The 23,363-nt window shown below is 41.4% G+C and overlaps 1 protein-coding gene across 1 annotated transcript in view; it reads left to right on the forward strand.

Annotated features, from left to right (window-relative positions):
- LOC103774704 (NEDD8-conjugating enzyme UBE2F) overlaps nt 1-23,363 on the forward strand; it is a gene marked incomplete at both ends in the record, with an annotated part of 41,822 nt that overhangs the window by 1,477 nt on the left and 16,982 nt on the right. Inside the window, 4 exons of the mRNA XM_008942126.1 lie at nt 1,114-1,179; nt 9,487-9,554; nt 16,732-16,802; nt 22,701-22,758. Of these exons, the coding sequence (XP_008940374.1) occupies nt 1,114-1,179; nt 9,487-9,554; nt 16,732-16,802; nt 22,701-22,758 (263 nt within the window). The remainder of the gene's footprint in view (nt 1-1,113; nt 1,180-9,486; nt 9,555-16,731; nt 16,803-22,700; nt 22,759-23,363) is intronic.

The raw sequence follows: 23,363 nt of genomic DNA on the forward strand, positions 1-23,363 counted from the left end.
GAATGTTCTCTTTGGTTGTGCTGGCGGGTAGCTCGGGATGTTTCCAGCCTTTCCGCATCTGCGGGAAGCTTTGCCTGTGTTTTTTTCTCTACAGGTTAGACTTCTGGCTGCTCGTTCTGATGGGCATTTTCTATTTGCCAATGACTCTAAATGCAGATTGTAAAAATCAGGCTTTTCAGTGTACAGGCTACCTGACAGGAGGAATTACGAGGGGGAAATTACAGAACAGCAAGAATGGTGGGCAAGAGGAGGCATTATTTAACTCTTCTTTTTTCTGTGTGTTTCTTTCTTAAAGGCAATTATGCAGATTTTACACAGGGTAATTTTTACTTTTTATGTAGACCCTTCTATAGGATAACAGACACCTGAGAAACATGTATCAGGGCACACTACAGCATGAATGCATTCCTGGGGTTTGTGTGGAGTTCTAGTTTTTTTTCAGGCAAATAGGGTCTATATCTCTGCTATTTAGCTCCTTTACTACAGAAAAGAAAAGCCAGCTTGGTGGGTTAAGAAGCTAAAGGCTGGATAATATGGATAATAATGTATCCATGGCTATATGCATCTTCTAGTGCCAGCTTGACAGCTTGGCCCTGTCACAGCCAAGAAAGGCCACTTTTGTGCAGCTTGGTTTGTGTCATCGAATGCAAACAAAGGACTGTTATGCTGTGAACTTGCATCTGTTGAACTGAAACCACTGACTAGTTTCATCAGATTGATCTTTTCTTCTTCCATACTTGTTCTCCACTCTCACTATTCTCCTTAAATTTTTCTGGTCTTGAGAATAAAACATTCAACATTCGATATGTTGTCATCTTAACACGGAGCTACTACCTATGCAGAAGACCAAATCCCGTGGCATTTTAAGGCAACGTGGCTTACTGAAAGGGAAGAAGCTGCTCCCTCACAGCTCAAACTGAAGTTCCCTTTCTGCAGGTGACCTGTAACTGTGTGGGGAGGAGATGCTTAGAGACAAAGTGTAGGAGGAAATCACTTAACTGGAGGGCAGGAATTAATCATAGAGTGAATTTGGAGAGCATGAAAGGTGATACACTTGCTTTCCCAACAGTGGGAAACTAATTGTCTGATGTACATTTCTCTTTTGCTTCACAGGTACGTGTAAAGTGAATTTTCCCGACCCAAACAAGCTTCATTACTTTCAACTAACTGTAATCCCAGGTAATTTTTAAAAAGCATGTTAAGTTTCTGTTTATGTTGGTGTTGATGAAACATAATTCCAACAGTTTAGTCAAGAATGAAATAAACTTTCTGGTCAAAGGAAGACTGGCTGTAATACAGTGATTATTTTATAGAGCAAATGGAGAAACTGGGCTGGATTTTGAGAACTAGATTCAAAAAAAAGGCCATCAAAATTAAGCATGTGTAGGAAATATTCAGGCCTTGTTTGCTTACTTTGATTTAAAACTTTTTTTCCTCTTGGCCAATTTCAAACCACCTTGTTTTATTTGCTGAGAAAATTCCTGGACTACGCCTACAGAAATTATTGTATTACACCCTGTTATGCTGCAGATTTATTCTGTTCTACTGATTGATTCTGCAGAGGTGAAGAGATAGATGACATATATAATACTGTGTGATGTCTGTGCGTGGCTGAAGGTGCATAAATTAGAAGTCTTTTGGTCTTTGAATAGGTGGAAATTTGATCTTTTATTATTAATACAATAAAGTGAAGCTTCTGCTGGCCTGCTGTTCAATAAAAACACTTTCAGAATTTACCAATTCTGTGTAAGTTTCTTAATAACCATCTGTAATCACAGGGTTTGGTCAGGTAGCTGGCCATCTTAGAATAGCAAGTTGTATTTGTGTGTTATGGATGAATTTTCATGGCAGATTGTTTAAACTTTGCATGCGCTGCTGCTTTTTGCTGTGTATTACCTTTGAGAGACTGCAGCTGCTGAAATGAACATGGACATCTGCACTGCACTGACTTGTTTTAGGTGTGTTTGGATCGGTATCTCCCTGCCAACTAATTCCTGCAGGTGTGCGTTTGCTGTGGGTGCTTCTTGAGAACAGAATTCGGGTGCAGCGTGGCAGTCATCCTGATGGCTTACCTGTGAAAGTAATGGTTTACACTGGAGAAGGTGGTGGGAATGTTTCTGATAAACCAGGATCTCGCAGCCAAGCGGGCACTAGGTGTCACTGTTGCTGCTGATGAACCAAAATCAATTAGCGCTTCCTCGGCAGTAGGAATCTTGGGTGGTCTTTCTTAACATGGCCATTCATGTGACTCCGTTTTGTGATGGAAAACTGAGTAAGGCTGCCCTAGTCAGTGTAATAAAAAATAAATGCAAGTGTTATTGTGGAACTTTTAACCTCTCATTCTGTGTAGGAGATGCATTCGTGCTTACTTGGTGCATGCTAGTCTGCTCGTACCAAATCTCCTTCAGTTTATATGAGGCTGCCTTATTATATTTTTGGAAATGAGTTGACTTTATGAGATCATCACTGTGCAAGTTAGGGATGTCTTGAATGTGAAGCAACAATAGCTTCTTCATGCAAACTCTAAGTTGTCTAAATACAGTCTTATTTTTTGTCTGTCCCATGCTGCGGAGCAAGATGTTGCAGTCAGAAGACAGTCTTTGAATGCAGAACATGATTTTTGTGCTAGCTTCATTGCTGAAATGATCTTGGGAATGCGATGATCTTAATTAACATTTTGTTACTCTAAATATAGCTGCACAGCTGAAGTCTCTGCAGTTGCAGTCTGACCGAAGTAAACATCTATTTTCAGCTGTGAATAATTCAGGTGCAGAGTCCTGTGATCAGCTACAGCTTAGCATGGCTCTCGAAAGGCAGAACCTAACACGTACCAGTGAAAATCTTTGTAGGTTTCTGCTTTCCTTTATTACTGAGGTTTTTCTTTAGAGTACGCCAGGTCTTCATTTTCTCTGGGATAGCAGAGAGACATCTAAGTGGTTGTCACAGAATTTTTCTGGCTCGAAAGGGCCAAAATCTGTGCTTGAGGCAACTATGTTTGTCGCATCTATAAACAGTGATACGTGAATCTTGACAGTCTAGAAGAGCCAGTTTTCCTCCTCCTGCCTGGAACTTTCTTGCACTGGGGAGCTGAGTTACTTCTAGAAATTCTGCTCATAAATCTGGCTCTTCAGGGATCGCTTTGCAAATATCTCAGCAGTTTTCCAAGGGTGGAACAAGAGCTGGGCTCAGCACAGTTGTGACTGCTGGGGAGTAGCTTTTGCTTGAATTGCAGATCTCACTGGTAGGAGCTACTAAGTGTGCGTAAGCCAGGTAGTCTGCAAAGGAAAGAGGTTCTTGGTTTGCTTATCTGCAGTTGCAGAGATTGCATTTTTATGTGACAGTTCTGGAAAAGGGATACTAATGATATTAATTTTTCGTGTTTAAGTTCTTTTATACTCTGATTAACATTAGAGCCTGAATTCTGTAACCCTGTTTTATAAGGAATCTTACAGCAAGAGAGTGTCTGAAAGTGGCTGGCTGTCCAGATTCCATGAAGGTACTGACTGAACATGTGTTTTAACACTAAAAATGCCTTTTTTGGTCAGCCTTCTAGCCTTATGTTACTAACAAAGCCTGTTCTTGGTTGCTTTGTTTTAGGCAATCATTTAAAATGTGGCTGGATTTGAAAGGGCAATGAAAAAAGCTTCTTTTGGTTCCCACAAAAAGATTAGTTTGAATAAGAAAAGACATACTTTCGGCTCCCTTGCTTTCTCCTTCTCACAATAACCTTTCTCAGTAATTACTTGTTGTCACAAAATTATCCTGGTGACAGTGAGTTTTAAATTAAAATTAATTTGTAGAAAATCTTGATGAGGGTGACTGCTTATTTTACATAAAGTTACTTGTCCTCCAGGAGTTCCCATTCCTTTGTTACATCCTTCTGTAGTGAACAATGAGTGGATATACAGTAGCAAATGCTAGAAAATGGGTAAGACTTAAAATTTTACTGCCACAAAGGATGAACTATGTGTTCCCAAGGCAGATACTACTGGCTTTCTCTGCCATCTGAAGCTTCTTTTTCCTTTTGTCACCTGAAACAATCATCCTGTTGTTGAAAAATGTCTTTATGCCACCCCTGGCCTCTGTTCCTATTTTTGTGCCAGTACTTTACTGGATCAAAAGCTAGGAAAAATGAGATAGGTGATTATAAGATGAGCAGTCTCTTGCCTGCTGCACTGGTATTTGGAGCACAAAATTGTGAGCTGAGGCTAAGACTTGATAATGACCTGTTTAAAAAAAAAAAAAAGTAGGTGAGCTTATGTAGCTCACACCTGAAGAAAACTAGGAGGATATGTAGAATTAATAGAATTTTCCTGCCGTTACCAGACAGGAGGGGTAGTTTGGGGTTAGTGTTATTCTCTTAGAGTCATGTTCTTCAAGGAATTAATAAAGAGCCTGTTTTCTGGTTTGCACGCTGTAAAATGGCAAATGTTGGTGAGCATGGCTGAGCATTTCAGTGCTGCTTGTTCAGGGCACTAATATCAAAAGCACATCCTTTGTGGCCTGTCCTAATTATCTTGCATTTTCTTTTCAAGTAATGAAAGCATTTAGTTTAGTATTTTCACAGCACTTTTAGCCATCAAAACACCTTACAAATGCAACTGAAGATTGGAGTCTGGTTGTTGATAATGAAACTTGAAACTGAAGTGGGAGGGACGCTTGCTCTGTTAATATAGCTCGAAGACATAAATTTAAGTAGTAGGAGGAAAACTGGAGCTCAGACATATTCCCTTTTTGCAAGAGTCTTGTCAGTGGCCAACTTCCTGAGTTATGTGCTAAAGCTATTTTGACTGTTGTATTTATAGCACTTTCTTCACTAGTAACTTGGGCAGAACTTCAGTTTTTCCCACCACTGTTACATGCCTGAAAAGTTGAGTGTCTTTGTCCCAGTCTATATGGATGTTGTGGGACGCAGGGAAAGAAACTACCATGTGGGAGAAGCTACTTACTGACTTGAGATGCAGTAAGATGACTTCATGATGAAGGCTTATCCTGCTGCTGCATTGTGAGATTTCTGCCTGTCCAGAGAGGCTCTCCAGAGAGAGGAATTTTTAATATATGTTTGAGTGAGTGATAATGAGGAGCATGGGGTTTTGTTGTTTCCTGAAAAGATATACAAATATACAGGAAGAATTGTAGAAAAAAAGGGGAGGAGAGATGCTTTGCTCTTCTGATTTGGTTAAGTATGTCCTTGCTTATTTTATAACGGAACCAAGAGGTTATCCAGTGTACTTTTTGGTTAGTGCCAGCATGGACTGATGCAAAAGTAAACCTAAACTAAAGAACTTCTTCCTACAGTCTAATGTGGATCTACCCTGCTCTAGTTTAAAACCATTGCCCCTCATCCTATTGCTGCATGCCCTTGTAAACATCCCCAAGCTTTCCTGTCTTAGCCTGTACTTGCAGGAGAGGTTGTAGTGCAAGATGGTGATGAGTATTGATTTGTCTTTGAGGGAAACTCAGTCATGTAAGTATGTGGGAGTGGCCTGTGTTGTGAGGTGCAATGTCTGAAGTGCTTTAGGACTTCCAGGGAGTTTTCAGCATTATGAAGAACACAAAAAAAAAAATAAAAGAAAATGGTAGTAATACTTGAGGACTTTCTTATGGCCTGTGGAGGTGTTAATACATGGTTAGAAAGTGCCTGAGCACTTTCTAAAATGTGCTTGCAGAGGAAATAAGGGTGTTCTTTCACCATCTGGTCCTGCGACTTCTGCTGACACTGGTGATAATTTAACCCCTTTGCACACCGGTCATCTCAGCAGTCCTGCCAGAAGCTCTGCACTCCTCTTGCCGTGATGGTTTTATGGAGCAAGAAAGTGCTTGTGCCCCTCAGCTGAGCTCACCTGGTCTGATTTCATCCTGCGCATGGACACTGGGGGGATCTGCTGTGGCTGGGTGGAAGTGGAGCTATCCTGAGATAGGTCTGTGTGGCGAGGAAGAGTAGAGAAAGCAAAGATCTCTTCAGCTTTCCCCCCGCTGCCCTGTCCACCTCTTGGTCTATGTCAGTGATCTTGCTGTCTGTGCCTGGAGTTGAGGGCGTGCCTTAATGTTCCTGCATACTGCAGAAGCTGTGGGCCTGGTGCTTTCAGTGTGCAAAGAGATGTGGAGCGTGGTTCTTCCCTTGCTGCTTGACTGGTGGGAACCTGACAGTCTTTTGGCAAGCTCTCCTCCCTTGGAGCCGTTCGTGAATGTTTCTTCTGGAGAATTGTATTGCAGTGAGGATTCATTAAATCTTAGGATTTTCTGTGGCGTAAGGCACATGTAGATACACCCATCAACAGGCATCTCTTTCATGTTAGCTGAGGTGGAATACGAAGAGCTGCTGCTCACTTTTCTCCAAGTCTACAAAACCAAGTGACTATTGAGATTAAGCCAAGGAAAATAACTTTCTACAGCTGGACTTCCTGAGCAACCTTAACAGTATTGGTGTTTCTCCTTTACCTTGCTGTACTAGCAGCAGGCTTCTCCCTGTCCAGACACACGTGGGCCTTTCGTGTGGTTGTTTATGTTGGGAAGTTACTGCTTGACGAGTGCTTGTAGGTGGGAGGGTGGTGAGGAGGCCCATGGAAGGCTCTGAGGTACGTGGCTTGCACTGTAACAAACGCTGGGTTCCTGTGTGGTGGTGCTTGTTTGCTTTACACCATCACAGAAAGACCTGAAATTATTATTGGTCGTGGCTTTTACAAGGAATGGCATTGCACTGGGAAATAGTGAAGTTTCCTTGATTCAAAAGCTATTATGATGTGGTGGATAAAGTACAGTTAGCTGTGTCCTGTAGGGTGACTTGGTTGTGTTTGAGCTGTTTGAACTCCTGGTGGATATTGGACCGTTTCCCTCATCATTCCTTCCTGGAACAGTCAGTGGCTTGCTTTGAGTGTTTTGCTCAATTAACAGGGAACAGTTTCATCAAAAGGATTTTGGTATAACTTGGCTTCTGCACCTCGTTCTTTAGAAATGTCTTGCTTCACTGATCTCAGTATATTTGAAAACAAAAGATAAATGCTTTTATCTTGCTTTTATTCTATAAAAATCCGTGCATGTGCATTTACTCTCTGGTGAAGTGTAGCATGGCTGAGAAGACTGCTCAATAAATCCAATGCTTCAGAAGTGGAGTGGAAGTGGAGAACATATCTGAGACCTGTATGTCCTGGACAGGCTGTTAAAGCGAGACTCGCCATGGCTGAGGCTTGCAGCTCTGCACAGTTGGATGCAGGGGGGCTGGAGGTCTGGGTGGGCGAGGTGCCAGTAACCAGCAGTCCAGGGTGGAGGCAGCTGTGCTCATAGCTGTGCGTGGTGGGGGAGACCAGCCATGTTATGTTTTCATGCTTTGTGTCCCTGCTGCTGTTCCAGTCCAAAACTTCTGATGCCGTTCACGTGCTGAACCTGTCAGTGGTCTACATGTGGGCTCCTGGGAGAAGCTGGACTGTGATGTGCTCCCCAGCAACTCTTTCACTGTTCTGCAGACACAGGTCTTTTGGAGTGGCACGATGGGCATAGTGTGCAGTTGTCTTATCTTTGGCAGCATCAGCTCTCACTGGCACACTTGCCTCTGCAGCTATTGCTTACCATGGTGATGCCCTCTCCTTTTCAGTAAGTCAGCTCGTAAGAGATTGCAGAAGGAAGGAGCTGGCTGCTCTCTGGATTATGGCAGTTACAATATGTAAGCTACAGGCTTGTGTTGAGAATGGTGAGATTGTAGCATGGAGGGAGACCTTGGTAAGAGAGAATAGATGGTTGTGCTATGTTTGTTTAGGGACTGGAAAGGCAGCAGGTCCAGAAGATGTCATCCTGAATGAGGTTTTTGGTGACCTATAGTTGAGGAGCTATTTTTTGGTAGTTTGGAACAAGCTAGATAAGAAAATTCTTCTTAATATTTCTGCAAAATATGGATTGCTTCATAGAACTTTCCTTTGCAATTTTGACCTGGGCAAAGGAACCTTATGAAGTTCAACAAGGACAAGCGTAGAGTCCCTCACCTGGGGAGGAATAGACCCTTGCACCAGTACAGGTTAGGGATTGACCTACTGGAGGGACTTCAGAGTCTTGGTGGACAGCAAGTCCACCATGAGCCAGCAATGTGCTCCTATGGCCAAGAAGGCCAATGGTCTCCTGGGGTGCATAAAGAAGAGTGTGGCCAGCAGGTCAAAGGACATTCTCCACTCCTTCTATTCTGCCCTAGTGAGGCCACCTCTGGAGTAGGGTATCCACTTCGAGAGACAGGGAACTACTGGAGAGAGTCCAGTGAAGGCTACAAAGATCCTGAGGGGACTGGAACATCTCTGTGAAAAGAGAAAGCTGAGAGCCCTGGGGCTGCTTAGCGTGGACAAGAGAAGACTGAGAGGGTATTGTAGCAGTACTTACCAATATCTAAAGATTCCAAATTTGCCTGGGCCCAATACTGGGCAACCTGCTGTAGGTGACCCTGCTTTAGCAGGGGGTTGGATGAGATGATCTTCAGAGGTCCCTTCCAACCCCTACCAGTCTGTGATTCTGTTGGTTTGAAAAATATTTTAAGAACAGTCATACAATGATAACCAGTCTTCCTGACCTTCAGGCCTCTCCTGTGTCTGTACAGTGGGATACAGAGAGCTGGAGTACCGGGGAGTTCAAGGCTGTGCATTCCCAGGTGTCCCAAGGCCTCAGGGTGTGCTGGGTGCTCCTTGCCCTTCCTTAATGAAGAGCCCAGTAGTGGCTGTGCCAGATGGACACGTCTCGGGTCACGTGCAAGCGCTTCAGCTTCCCAGCGCAGGCAGCGCGAGAGCTGCCACCCGACTCCTCCCTTCTTATCTATCTCTGGTGAAATGCAGCTACATGTTTTCAGATTTCATACTTTACTATTTAGCTATTTTAATAATTTATTATTGAGTCTGAGGTTGACAGAGGCAGGCAGAGTTCCTTAACTGGTACATCATCCTAAGAAAATTACAATAAAAGAGCAAGTGAGCTATTTCGTTGTCATACACTCTGAAGCATGATCTTGCATACCATTATTCAGACTACTCATGGTATGTAGTTGCTAGCGCAAGTCTGGGAAGAAGTGCTAAATCCTGGGGCAGGATTTAGTGTGCATTAGCAAATGGAGTATGTATCTAGCTCATCCCAAGGGTCAGTGTTGTGGTACTGTGTGCCATGTGGCCCACGTGTCACGATTCTGTTCATACCAGCATGAAAAGTTCAATCTAAGGTCCCTCTAGCTTGCTATCACCTGGTACACTGACCAGGAAGGTGGATTTTCCAGGGTTGTTCCAGGATTGTTGACTCTTCTGACTTAAAATTTCTGCTGTAAGGGTTTTAGGGGTGGAGGAAGATGGAATGTTCACACCATCTTTGGACTAGGTGGCAGCCAGTGTTATGGTCTAACTGAGTTGTTTGGTGATAACACTGTGCCATTGTTCTAATTGTTGTAATGACTTGTATTTTGTATTATTTGTGTCTCTTATTTTTGCTTAGTTAACTATTTTTCTTCTTTTTTTTTCACTTGCCTAGATGAGGGCTATTATCAAGGTGGAAAGTTTCAGTTTGAAATTGAAGTTCCCGACGCCTACAACATGGTGGTGAGTATTTGTCTTGGATCTAGTAGTTGGTATTTTAGATTTCCTTTCCAGGTAATAGGCTTCAAACTGGAAGAGGCTAGATTTAGATTAGAAATTAGGAAGAGGCTCTTCACTGTAAGGGTGGTGAGACACTGGAACAGGTTGCCCAGGAAAGCTGTGGATGCTCCATCACTGGACTTGTCCATGGCCAGGTTGGATGGGGCTTTGAGCAATGTGGTCTAGTGGGAGGTGTCCCTGCCCATGGCAGGGAAATGGAACTAAGTGATCTTAAAGATCCCTTCTAACCCAAACTATTCTGTGATTTCTTTACTTCAGAGGGAGCTTAGCATTGAGACTGAGAGACACTGGCGGCAGTAGAGTAGAAAGGTTGTTTCTGAAAGCAGAGGAGTTGGGTTTGCATTCCAGAAGATGCCTTCACAGGTTTCCTGATATTCTTTTATTTATAGTTGACAAATACATGGGACATGCCCTATGTGTTATAAAAAGCTCATGCTTGTAGAGGACTGTAGCATTTCTGAAACAGACATGAATTTCCCCCCTCCTTGTTTTGATAGTTGTGCTCTCCTTTCACAGAAATACTGGACAGGGATTATCTGCTCAAGCTGTTCTGGTTTTTAAGTGTTAAGGATCTTGGCTGTCTTTATTGACCTTCTCTTAGTATGTGTAGGTGTTTTAGGTAGTTTTTGAAGTTGGATGGGTTTGGCTATGGTTTTTTAAGTTCCCCTCACCAAAGAATTTCATGGCTGCCCTTACTGATTTATTTGTGGTTACACAAACACCCACTAAAAATACAAAGGTGGTCATTTAAGATTGACTATGTCCTTGTTCCGACTTGAATAAATCATGCCATCACATAACTGAGAAACGTGGCCTTCAATATAAAGGGACATATGTATAAAGACCCTGTCATGGTCTCTGCTATTTAATTTTTAGTCACCTTCAGTAATAGCAGTTTAACCACTATGGCAGCAGTGTGCACAGGGGAACATACGCAATATATACTCGTTAATTTGTTAAATTTTTGTGTTTAAGTTGTTCACCTAAACAACACTGCTTCAATGAAGTATTTGCTGTGTGTTAACAAGAGAGCTGCATGTTAATTTTGATTTAGATTTTTTTTGATCCTCAGCTGCTGTAGTTAAAGAATCTTCTAGTTTGTTACAGTTCCCTGCTCAGCACTGTCCCAAAATCCACAGCTAACGTTAATGAGATGTTTTAAAATTCTGAGCACCTGGCATTCGGTACAAAAGGAAAAGGTTTGCCTTTGTGCAATTTAGAAAACCAATGCAGTAGGTTAAATGTTGGATTATGACCAAGTTATTAATGAAAATGTGTATGTTCACAAACATTGAGATAATTAAGGCGACTGAAGCCGTTGCTGGCAGTGGTTGTGGTGGAGCCCCTCAGACCTGCAGGTGCTCCTCCAGCCCACCAGCGAGGCCGGGACATCGCACGTCTGCGGCGAACGCCCTCCCGGCGTGCCGAGCACCTTTCTGTGGGGAGCACAAGTACTGGACAAGGCTGGCAAGTCACTGTAGCCCTGCTTCAGAGCCTGCATCCATTTTCTAGCTAATGGTTCTAGCCTGCAGGAAAAAAAAAAATGCCTGTTTTTAAAACTACCAAATGCATAATTTACAGTATGGTTTCTGTACCAGTATCCTTTGATTTCTGTACCATGCTGTTGCCCAAATTCTCTGTTTGCTGCTCCTCTGAGGAATATTTTTTTTTTCCCTTCATTCCATGTAAGCAAGCATTCTGCTTCTGCGTGTGGAAAAGAACTGGACATGTAGAATGGTGGCATAGTGGAGAAGTGTAAGAATAAACTAAAGAGTCAAAGCTTGGAGTGTTGTGCGCTGTGGGCCGTGACATACCGCGCTGCCCAGGGACCAGAGCGCTGGGCATCGGTTTGGAAAGCAGCGTGTCTGCCAGCACAGGGAAGTGATCTGTCCTTGTGCTTCAGGTGTGGCTGACTGGAGTGCACATGGACATTTAGCACCTGGGCTATAAGCTTCCTTAGAGCAAAGGCTGAAGAGCCTGACATGTGGGAGGGATGGAGTTTGCTGTGAAGTGCTCCCTCTTTTTCAACAGCACACGGTTGCTTGGGGCTTACTCAGACTTCTCTACCACTGAGCTGCTCTAGTGAGTGTTAGAAGTGTTTATTATGATTATCTGTAAGGCAATAAAATATTATAAGGGTTCTTCCACTACAGCCATAAGTAACTGAACCTGTTTAAGCTGTTAGAGAGGTGAATAATTGCAGAAGCATCTGAGCTTGGGAACTGGAAAGGTTTCATATTTTTAGTGGGCTGTTAGCGGCCTGAGGACAGTTTGGATAGATCGTGCTACAGTGCTAGCAGTTATTGGTCACCTTATGCCTGTGTGTCACCCTGTGCTTTACAGAAAGGCTGAAGAGAGGTATGAGACCTCACCAGGGGCTTCAGCAGAGTGTTTCCCAAAGAAGGGAACTCTTCCAAGTCCTGCAGTTGTGCGTTGTCACATTGACTAGTCCGATGATTACATTTTTACTGTTGCTGATGTAATACTGCATTGGAGCAGGTATTGGTGTTGGTGGTGCTGAATAATCTCGTGGAACGGACCTGGTGGTACCTGTGGTCCATAGGTGACCTTTCTCCTACACCGCTGCTCTGTGAAGGCAACACCTAAGAAGCCACATGCCCCAGTAGTGGTTTTGAGTGACTTCAGTTAGTGCCCTAATGAACACTAGTGTGCAGTCAGCTTGATGTTTTCACGTTTACTCTCTAGTGTTCTCAGCTGAATCTCTTTCTGCCTGATTAAGGCAGACCTGAGATCTTTACCTTCTTTTTCAGTGGTCATGGGAAACTACTACAAAGAACTCTTTACGCTAAAAGTTATTGTTCACTCTTTGAACTCCCATGTTAGAAATGGGGCCAGAAAGAGGAATTCTGGTCATACTTTTTCTGTGGCACCCAAGTGAGCAGTCAGGAGATGCTTCCTGCAGCCCTAATGAAAGAAGTGGTTGGTCATGCTCCCAAGAACACAAGCATATAAACATGGTCCTTAATGGAGAGACCTCTGCTTTCCAAGGGCATCCAAGAGAAAAAAAACACCATCCTGAAAGAAGGACTTTGTTCCATACATGCCACAAAAATGTCTTCCTAAAGGAGTTTGTGCCCTTCAGATCTGTTCCTTTTGTAAGCATCTTGTACAGGCTGGTTGCTTTTTGGAGTCTTGGGAAAACCTGGTATTGCATCTGCAGAATTCTCTGCTCAGATCCAATCTCTTTCACCTCCAAGATGATTTTTTTTTTCTTTTTACAGCACTGTTTTAAAGGCATGCTATAAATGGAACCAGTAGGCTTGAGCTTTCAGTGTGTTTTGGCCTTGGTATAGTCCTTCCCATAAGGACTGTCCTTAGGAGCAGGGTTAGTTAATTCTGTAGTGTCTCCTCAAACTACCATGCCATTGAAAATACTAAAATCTCTAGTGGCAAACCTGTTACTTGGCATTTTAAAATATTATATGTGGTAGGAAACAGGACACTCATGAGCTTTTGTGTAAAGCAAACGTAAGTTTATTAGTGTTTGTGCTTACAAAACCTGCTGGGAATGTTGCTGTTTGTACAGACATCAGAGGAATGTATGAGACAGCAAGCAAAGTATTTAATGGTGTACACAGCAAATACCTTTAGCACCAAATGCTGCTGCTTGACCTCTGTGTCTGCAGTATCTGTTCCCCAGGCATGGCTTTTTTTGGATTGACCAGCTGCCCAGAAATAGATGTCAGTGGGAGATGGGAGCAAACGCTTAAGAAAAAGAAAAAAAAAAATCCAGTCACTGAAGGATTAATTGATTTTAAAAAAGCCCAACAAATAAGCTCCCTTGTTTTCTACCTTGAGGAGCAGCTGATGAAATAATGGGTGCTACAAGACTAGGGGCCTGGTGCTTTAAGGAATGGGACCTGATCAATAGTACAGATCTGGCTTAAGGTTCACATAAAGCTAAACTGACTGCTGCTGCAAGCCAGGCTTTGTTTGTAGCTCCCATGGTTCTGATGTATCGTGTTGTTGGAGTATCCAGACTTAGGGACTTTCTAGTTTACTGGTACTTTTCTGTGCCTTAGGCAGTGGTCAAAAACTGGGACTTGAAGAGCAGAGCTGCTAATCTGGGACTGTTTTTCTGGCCAACACATTACTTGTGGAAACAGCTGAAAGGGACTTGGTTCCTGAAGGACCAGATGTCACAATTAAGGGCCTTTTATCTACTACTTGGGTGACCCTGTTTATACACATCTTGGTTTGGAACCAACGGAATGAAAATGGGCTCAAGCTCCACTGTGCCTCCATCTGGAAATTTCGAGGCAGCGCAAAGAGGCTCAGAGACCCACAGTGCATGACCATGGCAGCTCTTGTGTTGAGATCCACTCCTACAGTAAGGTATCTCCTTTTCCACTTGTCAGGCTGGGTAATCCAGTCCATCAAAAGCACAGGACCATCTGGGTTAATTTTCCTCACCTTATTTCTCTGTATTATGTCCTTAGCTGTGTTTGGTGTTCAGTTTTGGCTGATCTCAAGAAGTTCCTCAGGAACTGGTAGGAGACAGTGGCAAGATATAGCTTGGGGGTGACTTGAGCTTGGTCTCTGGAATCTGTAGTCTTGCTAATGCCTCTTTTGGGCAATTGTTTTATATAAACTGTAAAGAAAAAACCTGGAGTCATAGTTGCAGGGCAGTTTACAAGAACGTTTTGGGACTATAGTGTCTAGAGAAAACATTTCCAAATTTCTGCTAGGAGCTCCATCCCTTCTCTAGGGAAGAGGCTGTGGGGTGAAAAATGTCAGTTGCAGGTCAGATAAAATACACCTGTATAAGTACATCCATCCAATTAGAGTGCCAAATTGTTCAAGATCTGAAACTGTTTATTATGTGCATTTATTGATTACCACTCCATAATCAGTCTTTCATTTAGGGAGAATAATGGAGAAGAGAGATTATTTAGTAGCTGCATTTTTAAAGAAATGAGACAAACAATCTGAAGCTTGTTCTCCAAAACTTCCACTGAAACTGAAGTTGATATATGTGTAATTCTCAAATGCTTGCAATGCTTTCTTGTAATGTCAATTCACTGGTATTCTGAAGGGGGCTGAGAATGGATGTGATATCAGACAGTTTCCATTATCAAAATTAGTGAGAGCCTGAAAGATCTGCTTAGGAATGGAGAGAAAAAAAGTGAATCCTTTGACCCTTGTGACCCCCAATTGAGGTTGGATCTACCTGTGCAGCTTTCAGTATCTGAGGTGAAGGAAGAGTTTGAGTGATGAAATAAATGGATTTTATAAGCTTTATTGTACAGAATGTCACACATATGAACTGGAGATGGCTGGAGTTATTCAAGTGAATCATCATCTCAAGGAAATCTTATGTGGATTTGTTGGCCCAAGGAAGACTCAAAGGTGATTTGGAACAAGCTCAAAGGAGAAGTTTTGTCTGAAGATAAATTTTGTGATAGTTCTGCATTTGTCTGTCTGACAGAGGAGAAAGGAGAGAGGAAGAGAAAACCTTTGTCTTGCTGTCAGGAATGGGGTTTTCTAATTTTTATCCATGAAAAACACTTTGATGAAAGGATGAAGGAATGGTTTTGTTTCCCTGATACAAAAAAATGAGACACCAATTAATTGATTTCTGACTATGAGGATTTGGGGAATATATATATATTTTTTTTAAAATTATTTAATTTGTGTAAAGCTGCTTTTTTCTACTTATCAATACATTCCCTGTTTGAAGTTGCATATTGGTAGAAATTTACTTTTATTTTTTATCTACTGGCATAGAATAAATACTGCTAATTTTTCCTTCTTGAGAACTAGACATTAACTTTCAAAACAATGTGAAGGTGTAGCTAATGAAAGGCTGTGCTGTTAGAAGTTTTCTAATAGCAGGATTAAATTTGAAGGTAAAAAGTTTGAGACTATTTTCTGTGACACTTAATTTTCAACAGTGCTGTGGTCCAGCACTAAGGCGGTTGGTATCACCTGAGTTATTGGAGAAGCATGAAATATGAGTGGAGAAAAGTCAGTGTCTACATTATAAATCTCAGATTTGTTGTGGTGATGGGTGTTTCTTCTTTTATTGCTGGGCAGATATCTCATGGGTAGCTCAGCACTATGTGTATTTTCTTCTTTTCTCCTTTTTCTTTTTTTATTCTTTTAAGGTGTCTTAGTTAAAAAAAAAATTTACTAAAAAGATAATTGGGACGTTGTAAAAACGATGAGACAAAACACATCATGCTGCCATGCAAGAGCAGCTGTTTGAGCTGTTGTGTCTCTTGGCTGAAGACTTTGTGGGAAGCAGTGGAGGAAAATAGCTCCACATCTATAATATGTGATTTAATTGAAGTTCTGAGAGGTACTGGTCTGGGCTGATGTATTCCAGTACACTTACTATAAGAAATCATCTGCTTGATTGAAAGCTGCAAATTGTAATTTGGAGAGCATGGATGGAACAATGTGCTGTTGCTAAGCTACCAGAATTTTTATGACCCACTCTTTATTTACTTCACAAAACTAGAGCAAACGAAACTGTTTTAAGAATCTGTATCTCAAGACCCACAATGGAACTCAGAAATTTGGTAATCTTGCCTGAAAATAAGTTTAGTGGCTTTTTAAGTTCGGATATGACTCACCCTCTTGGTGCTTCTTGTGATACATCCTATTGAATTGTGAACAGGAAGCTCTGCGTTTAAAAGAACCTGTTCTTTTGACGTAGTCATCATCATTGCATCCTCTGCTGGTTTTTAACAAGACCCTGATTTGGATGAGCCTTAGGGGGAAGACTTTTAGTAGTTTTCTATTTTAAATAGTTGTCTTACTGGTTAAGTGTTAAGAAACTGCATGACTTAGAATGTATCTCTGAAGGAGACAGGATAAGAGAGTAAATTTTCTTGGCATTCCTTAAAGTTACGTTTTTCTAGAGAAAAAGCCTAATAGCAACCCAGCTTCTATGAAGAGCTGAGAAAAGCTAAAAGGGCAGAGAAAACTGATGTAAGTCCTGTAGGGTATATTACCAGTGTCTTCAGCATGCAAACCTTGGCTGTAAATATCAAATATGTTTACCTTTTTTTTTTTTTTCAGTTTTGGGCTTGTAACAGTGATATCTTAATTTATTTTAAAGGATAACATTGTAATTTGTTTTTTCTCCTGTCAGCCTCCAAAGGTAAAATGCTTGACAAGAATCTGGCATCCGAACATTACAGAGACAGGAGAAATCTGCCTAAGGTAGCAACAATATTCTGTTTATTTAATCTGGGAGGTTTTTCTTTGTGATAAAATGTTGTATGTTATTTTTATGCTAGTATTTTGTAGCATCTGTTGAAAAAAATCAGTGGCATGTACCCTTAGGAACTTAGAAGTCTAAAAATATTTTTCTTGCCATGTGTTAGAGACTGTGTTAGATTTTGACTCTTCAGGATAAGACAATGTTTTGTTCTGCTTGGTTTAAAATGTAAACTCCAAACTAAACAAAACTTACTTGGGTCATTTTTTTTTTTTTCCTCCCTCCATAACTGAATAGTCCTCAGGCCCTGAGAGGGCTTAAGGCTTTACTTACTTAATGCCTGAATGTGTTGAATCCTTGAAAACCATTTGTACTTCATAAAGGAAGGAAAAAATGTTCCTCATACTTTGACAGTGACTATTCTATATTTGCCATTTGTGTATTTTAACAATGTCTGCTGTTAAGACACAAGTGCCAGTTATAAAACTGTAGGGGGAGTGTAAGTCCAGATAGAAAGCCCAAAAGCTTTGCTTTACCAAAGTGAGAGGCTTATGTTGTGGAGTGGTATTGCTTGGCAGTAGATGTTTGCTCTTCAAAATCTGTTTCTGAAACTTCATAATTTCAGTGTTTCATCATGAGTATCTGATGGTGAAATTGGCCAGAAACTAAACATAAGCAGAAGTGAGAAGCAGAACTGTCATTTTTCAAGTTACTGGAGCATAAAAGAAAAAGCAGATGAAGCGGAAGCAATGAACATAAGTAAGATTGAAAGCTGTTTTGAAAATCCAGAACAGTTGCCACTTTGTAGCAAATTAGCTTCTACAAAACAAAGATAAATTTTTCCTCTATACTTAAAAATCATTTTAATGCTGTGTTCAAGGTCCTGGTGGAAAAAAAAAAAATTAATGGGGCAGTCTGTCACACTTCATAGACAGCTCAAGCTTGTCAGCTGATAAGAGCTAAAGAGCTGCTATTGATGCTTTCAGCCACTGTGGTCTGCTCCATGCTTCTGAGAAGCTCCTGCTGTTAAAGGTTGATGGGAACCAGCCCGAGGAGCCCGTAGGGTGTTCCTGGTATTCAATAGTGCCAGACCGCAGCAGGATTACAGGCAACGAGGGCTGGCATACTTAAATTTACCTCACTTGGGGGCTGGAGGATTTAAAAGCACTGGAAAAAACACAGTCATCTGAGACTCCCTAGAAATCTAGTGGTCCACAGTTACTTTTGCTGTGTTTAGCAAATCTGCCAGGCCTGTAGTGTTTCTCGGTGCCTTCTGGACCTGTTGCATGTCACACAGCTGAACTTGTCATTTCACAGTAGGGAGACTGCTTTGAGGATCATGTTTTTACAGTTTAAATTCCACCAGGGTCCTTGTGGCTTAGTGGAGAAAGCTTTCATGTTTTGAGTCCAATAGTGCAAGGAAAGCAAATTGGTAAGTAGGCTGTTTGGAACGAGGGAACAGGAAACCCTAGACACCAAACAATAGGTAAAAGTTAAAGCTCCGACTATAGGACAGCATCTTCTGAGGTCAAATAAAGCCTCACATTGTAGAGGTTATTTTGTTTCTTATCTTACATTTATCTTTGATAATTAAAACTATTTCATGTTGGAACACCATAATTATAACAAAGCAATTTTTTTCAGCAGCCATACTGAAATGTCAGCTGTATTTGATTGCCAGGTACTTCAACATATCAAACCTTTGAAATGGCTTACTGTTTAGATGGAAAAACTAAAATAACTTAGATTGCTTCTTGTCTGTTATAATGGAGAATGGACTCTTTATATAGTACCTGCACTCAACTTCCACAAGAGTCTTTACATTAAAATAGCTTCAGTTATTTTTAAAAGCAGAGAAAAAATTCCTTATGGGTATTTTTCCCAACTGTCTTTTACTAAACATACCTTATGCTATAGAATGTGTTGGTTTGATAATTATCCTCAAATTAAAAGATACCAAATGATGAAACTTGTGGTCAAGTGTAATAGTTTTGGGCAAGAAAAGTGGTGTTTCTCTCTGCTTTATGGATTGCAGTTACTCTGGCCCATATTAGTAGTGGACCATGTTGGTTCGGTCTGGCCCATCCCTGTGGGTATTGCATCCACTGCACGTGTGGACAGTAAATATCAAGATATATTTGTGCTTGGTTATTGCATACACCAATTGACTGCTTTTTGTCACTGACTATTTTTCTTTTCCCCCCCCGTTGTCAATATGATCTTCCTGAATTATTTGGTTTTGTAGTTTCCTCCTTGGCTGCATAAACTTTTAGAATTGTTTAATCACCCAGAGATTTCACTGCTGTGTGGTGAGGTGGTCAGTGTTGTTGGATGTGTCTTTTTTGGCAGTAGGTGTTGGTAGTCAAGGTTTGGTTGCTTCGTGATGCAATATTAAAGGCTGCTGAATGGAGAAGTGTTTGAAGACGAATTAATTGATCATCTGGTATAGCTCAGTGTTGCAATTTCTCCAGTTACAAAAGCTGACTATGTTAGTTGCTTGTTTTAGTTCCCCAGTGCTCTTCCCGGTCTCCTCAGCTGTGCCAAGGTGGAAACACAAAGCTCTTTAGAAAGGCTTTCTACACCAGTTGTTCCATTCACCCAGTCTAGAGTGTGTCTTCCAAAATGTTTGCACTGGTGCTGCTGGGTTGGGCAGGGAGGTGGGAGAGAAGGTAAATCCCTGTAATGTGTACCTGCCAGGGGAGGGTTTCTGAAATGAGTTTGCAGCTGTTTTAATTCAAGGTTATTTTTAACAACACTTTCTGTTGGCAGAAGGAAGGCAGAAGTCTTTTTGGAACTGGTGTTTTATGTGGATAAATGTGTTTATCAGGGATCTTTACATAAAGTGGGTTTTCTCCAGGGCTACTCTCCCATTTTTAGTCATTTAAACTATAAATCATGTCGGATGGAGTTTCAGAAAGTTTTAAGCTTGCTAGAGCCACACAGTTCCCAGTTTAGTACATGTTTTTGCAAGATCTCTTTAGGTTGGTGTGTATCTAAAGAGAGAAAAATTCCTCAAAGCTTTTCTCCTTGCAGGAATTATTCACAAAATGAGAAGATATTTGTGGAAAGGAAAGCAGAGCAGCTGGCTGGTCACATCAGTGGCTGTTTTGGTTGCTGTAGCTTCAAAAATAGTCATTTTGCAGTCTTCCCATAGGAACACAGCTATAAGGATTTGAAACCGTGTTCTGGAAGATGTCCTTAGGTAAACCACCAGATATTAAGGTACAGTTCTCAGTTCCAGTCCCCCTGTGACTGACACTCAGCTGTTCTGAGACCCTACAACAGCTGAAGACAAAGCAAGTGGAAATAGTGTTTCACTGTTCTTCACTGTTCCAGGTGAATTTCTTCACCTGGGAAGCTCCTGCTGGTGCCACAGCTTTTGTCCTCCTGTTGATGCTGCTGCTCTTCCCCCAAGGCACTCACCAGTTTTAGTAATTCTGTGCTGCAGAAACAGCAGTGGGTTTACCTGTCTCTTTATTCTTGTAGATTAATTCTCAAACATCACAAGGGAAGCTTCTGAATATTTGTTCAATCTGAACAGCACTAGATGAACTTTCTGGTCCATCAGAAGCAAACTCCCAGCAATTTTAATAGTCACTTCAAGTAAACAGATCTTCCTGCCCATCAGGTGTGTTGAAAGCTTGGTAGAACAGGTGGGTTTTGTGGTGTATCTGGCAGCTCATCAAAAGCAGACTCTTGAAGCATTGGGTGGTGGGTGGGAGCTCCTCTGTTTCCACTCAAACTCTCTGAATTGAGAACTTCTTAGTAGCCCAGCTCTTCTATGGCACCAGGATACGTGGATGACAACAGGTCTTTGAACAGTAGCTCCATGCAGGTGCTTGTTCATCCACTTAACTATCTCATGATGTGTTTTGTGTATTTGGACTCATTTGGGTGTCTGTTCCCCTGTGTGTAAGATGCTCTGAGAGCAGATCACCGTTCAGACCTCAGAACTGTCTGGCAGTTATCCAGGTTATTCCCACGGAGAGCAGGAGATGCAGTTTCTATAGACCCTGTGCTGGTGAGATATTTTGATTAGAGGCCTTATGATCATTCCCAATTTTTAGGAAGAAAGAGGATGCTGCTCCAAAAAGGGATTATTTCAGCAAATTAGAAACACAAATTAGGCAAAGGTAGACTTCTTTATCTTCATTGCTTTTCTGCCAGACCTCCTGGAGGGCTACGAGTGTCTGTGCTTAAGTCTTGGAGGTTGATGTCCCCACTCAATCTTTGGGAAGCTGGAAGGGTGTTAGTGAGGCTTAGCTGATATGCACAGGCACTTTGAGCTCAGGCAGTGGATACTTTTAGGCTTTTTGTGTTTGTTAACTTACTTCTCTTCTTTGCTATATGAAGAGGCAAAGGGAAGGAATGCAGCAAGATTTTATGAGCAGACAGAAAGCAAGCTAAAAAGTCTGTTAGATGCTCAAAACCTGAAAATTCTGTCTCTTGCAATTTCAGCAACATTTTTTGCATTTACTTTATTACATGAACAAAAATTGCAGCCATGAGATGTTATTTTTAATGTTTTTGAAATGAGTTTTGAGCTGCACTAGTGATAATGGTGTATTTTATCTTTTTAAAGGCACAGTAATGAGATTAGCAGTACAGTTAAGATAGAATGGTCTTGTCCAGTATGATCATCCTGTTCATAGTTTCTCTGCATTGAACCAAAGGCTAATGCTAGTCATGATATATTTCCTTGGATTAAAAACTCAGCACATTCAATAAATAACTGTAGGGATAGCCTATATAGTCCAGCCAGCTACTGTAATTTAAAAATGACTGAACACGTCATCCTGAAAGTTGGTAAAACCTAAGTGTTTAAAACTATTTCACTTTAACCCTGTCATTTCAGTACTGGGAGCTGCTGGTGGTGATGAATTGTTGTGCTCTGCTACTTTGTATGAGTTTCCAGTTTCAGATTACTTCTTAACAGAGGAACACCTGATTGTGAGAGGAAACTTCAAGGAGTTTCCTCAGACTTCCTCATTCAGGTTATTACTTCTTGCTTTCACAAATGTGAGCAAGTCTTCACCTTATTACTCAGTCATGCTCTGATTGCAGATGCTTTTACTTCTCATAACTGCTGATGTTTTGTCCTGAAAGGTCCAGGAGTGCTGAGCTAACTGATACACCTCTATGATTTCAACTTGTAAATAGGTCGACAGTGTCACTGGACTTGCTATGTAGCATTATATGCAGATCATATGAAATTTCTATATGGTATGTGCATGCAAAGCAGAGGCTGTATCTTATTTATTTTAATATTCATATGTATTTGTATTAAAATTCAAGACCATGTATTATAGTTTATAAGGACCTCTTCCTCATGCAAGCAATCTCTCTTGCTCAGAGTCATCTTCAGTGTGATTTCCAGTTGGCCATACATGCTGTTGAGTTGGTCTGTAAAGCCTTAAAACTTCCTCCTAAAAGAGAGGATGATAATCCTCTTGCTCATTCCACCAAAAATATCTTTTTTTTTTTTTGAATGCAAACGTGTAGATTCGATGAGAGGTCATTCTGTAAACCTCTTTTTCTCCAAAAATTAACATATTCTGAACTGGAGCACATGTGTGCTCAGGGGAAAATATAGGTTCAACGTTGAGGTGGTGTCACAACAATTTCTGTCACACTTACTTTGCTTGATGAAAATAATTCAGGTTTTTTGACACAGGTTGAGCTCAGATTGGGAGATCTGTAATGATGCTGTGTAGGATGTAGTTCAAGGAAGGCGTACCAGTTTCTGTGCTTTAAAATGCCAGTACCAGATACAGTGGAAGAGGACTGTAATTCTTACATTGCAGTTGCTTCCTGAGTGCTTTCTGTTTTCTGAGAAGGTTTCTGATGATGGTTGTTTAACTAGAAGTTGCACTGTATAACATGTGTGTCTTTTTTTCCAGTTTATTGAGAGAACATTCAATCGATGGCACTGGCTGGGCTCCAACTAGAACATTAAAGGTACTATTTCCTTTTAGATGTGTATGCTGAACTAGATATATCCTTTTAAATACCTTTATGGACTTGGAACAAGATAGATAATGTGGTTTGCTCCACAAACAACAGTTTTTGTCCTTTGACAAGTGTTGGCAGCAATGCTGAAACAAGTAGAGTGCTAACTGATTATGGAAGTGTTTGCTCATTTTACCATCGCTGCACAAATACTGCTTTGACTGATAAAAGGTTTTGTAGAATGGTGTGACTGCAGGTGACCATGAGAAACCATGCTTGGTAAGGGTGGTCTGCTTTTTGTTACCCAGATAAAAAATAGGAGAGCATGATGTGAGCAGGACTATCAGTAATCCATAACTCATCTAATTTCCATCGTATCAATGGTCTGTTTTGGCCACTGGCAAGCTCCTCTCAGTAGAGAAACTTGGAAAAGTGAAAGGCAAGTTGGATTTGGGAGGAACACTGTGTGGAACAGAATCAGCGTGGTTACTTCTCTGTCTTGAATTCTGTTTCTTCTTTGGTGTACAAAGGGGGGAGCAGCATATCTGCACTTGGGTATCATACAGAGCAGGGCATTCTTGGCTGTTCTAGTCCCTCTGGTAGGGACCTGCCTC

This window comes from Merops nubicus, unplaced genomic scaffold (genome assembly GCF_000691845.1).
Source record: "Merops nubicus isolate BGI_N331 unplaced genomic scaffold, ASM69184v1 scaffold4186, whole genome shotgun sequence".
Lineage (NCBI taxonomy): Eukaryota > Metazoa > Chordata > Aves > Coraciiformes > Meropidae > Merops > Merops nubicus.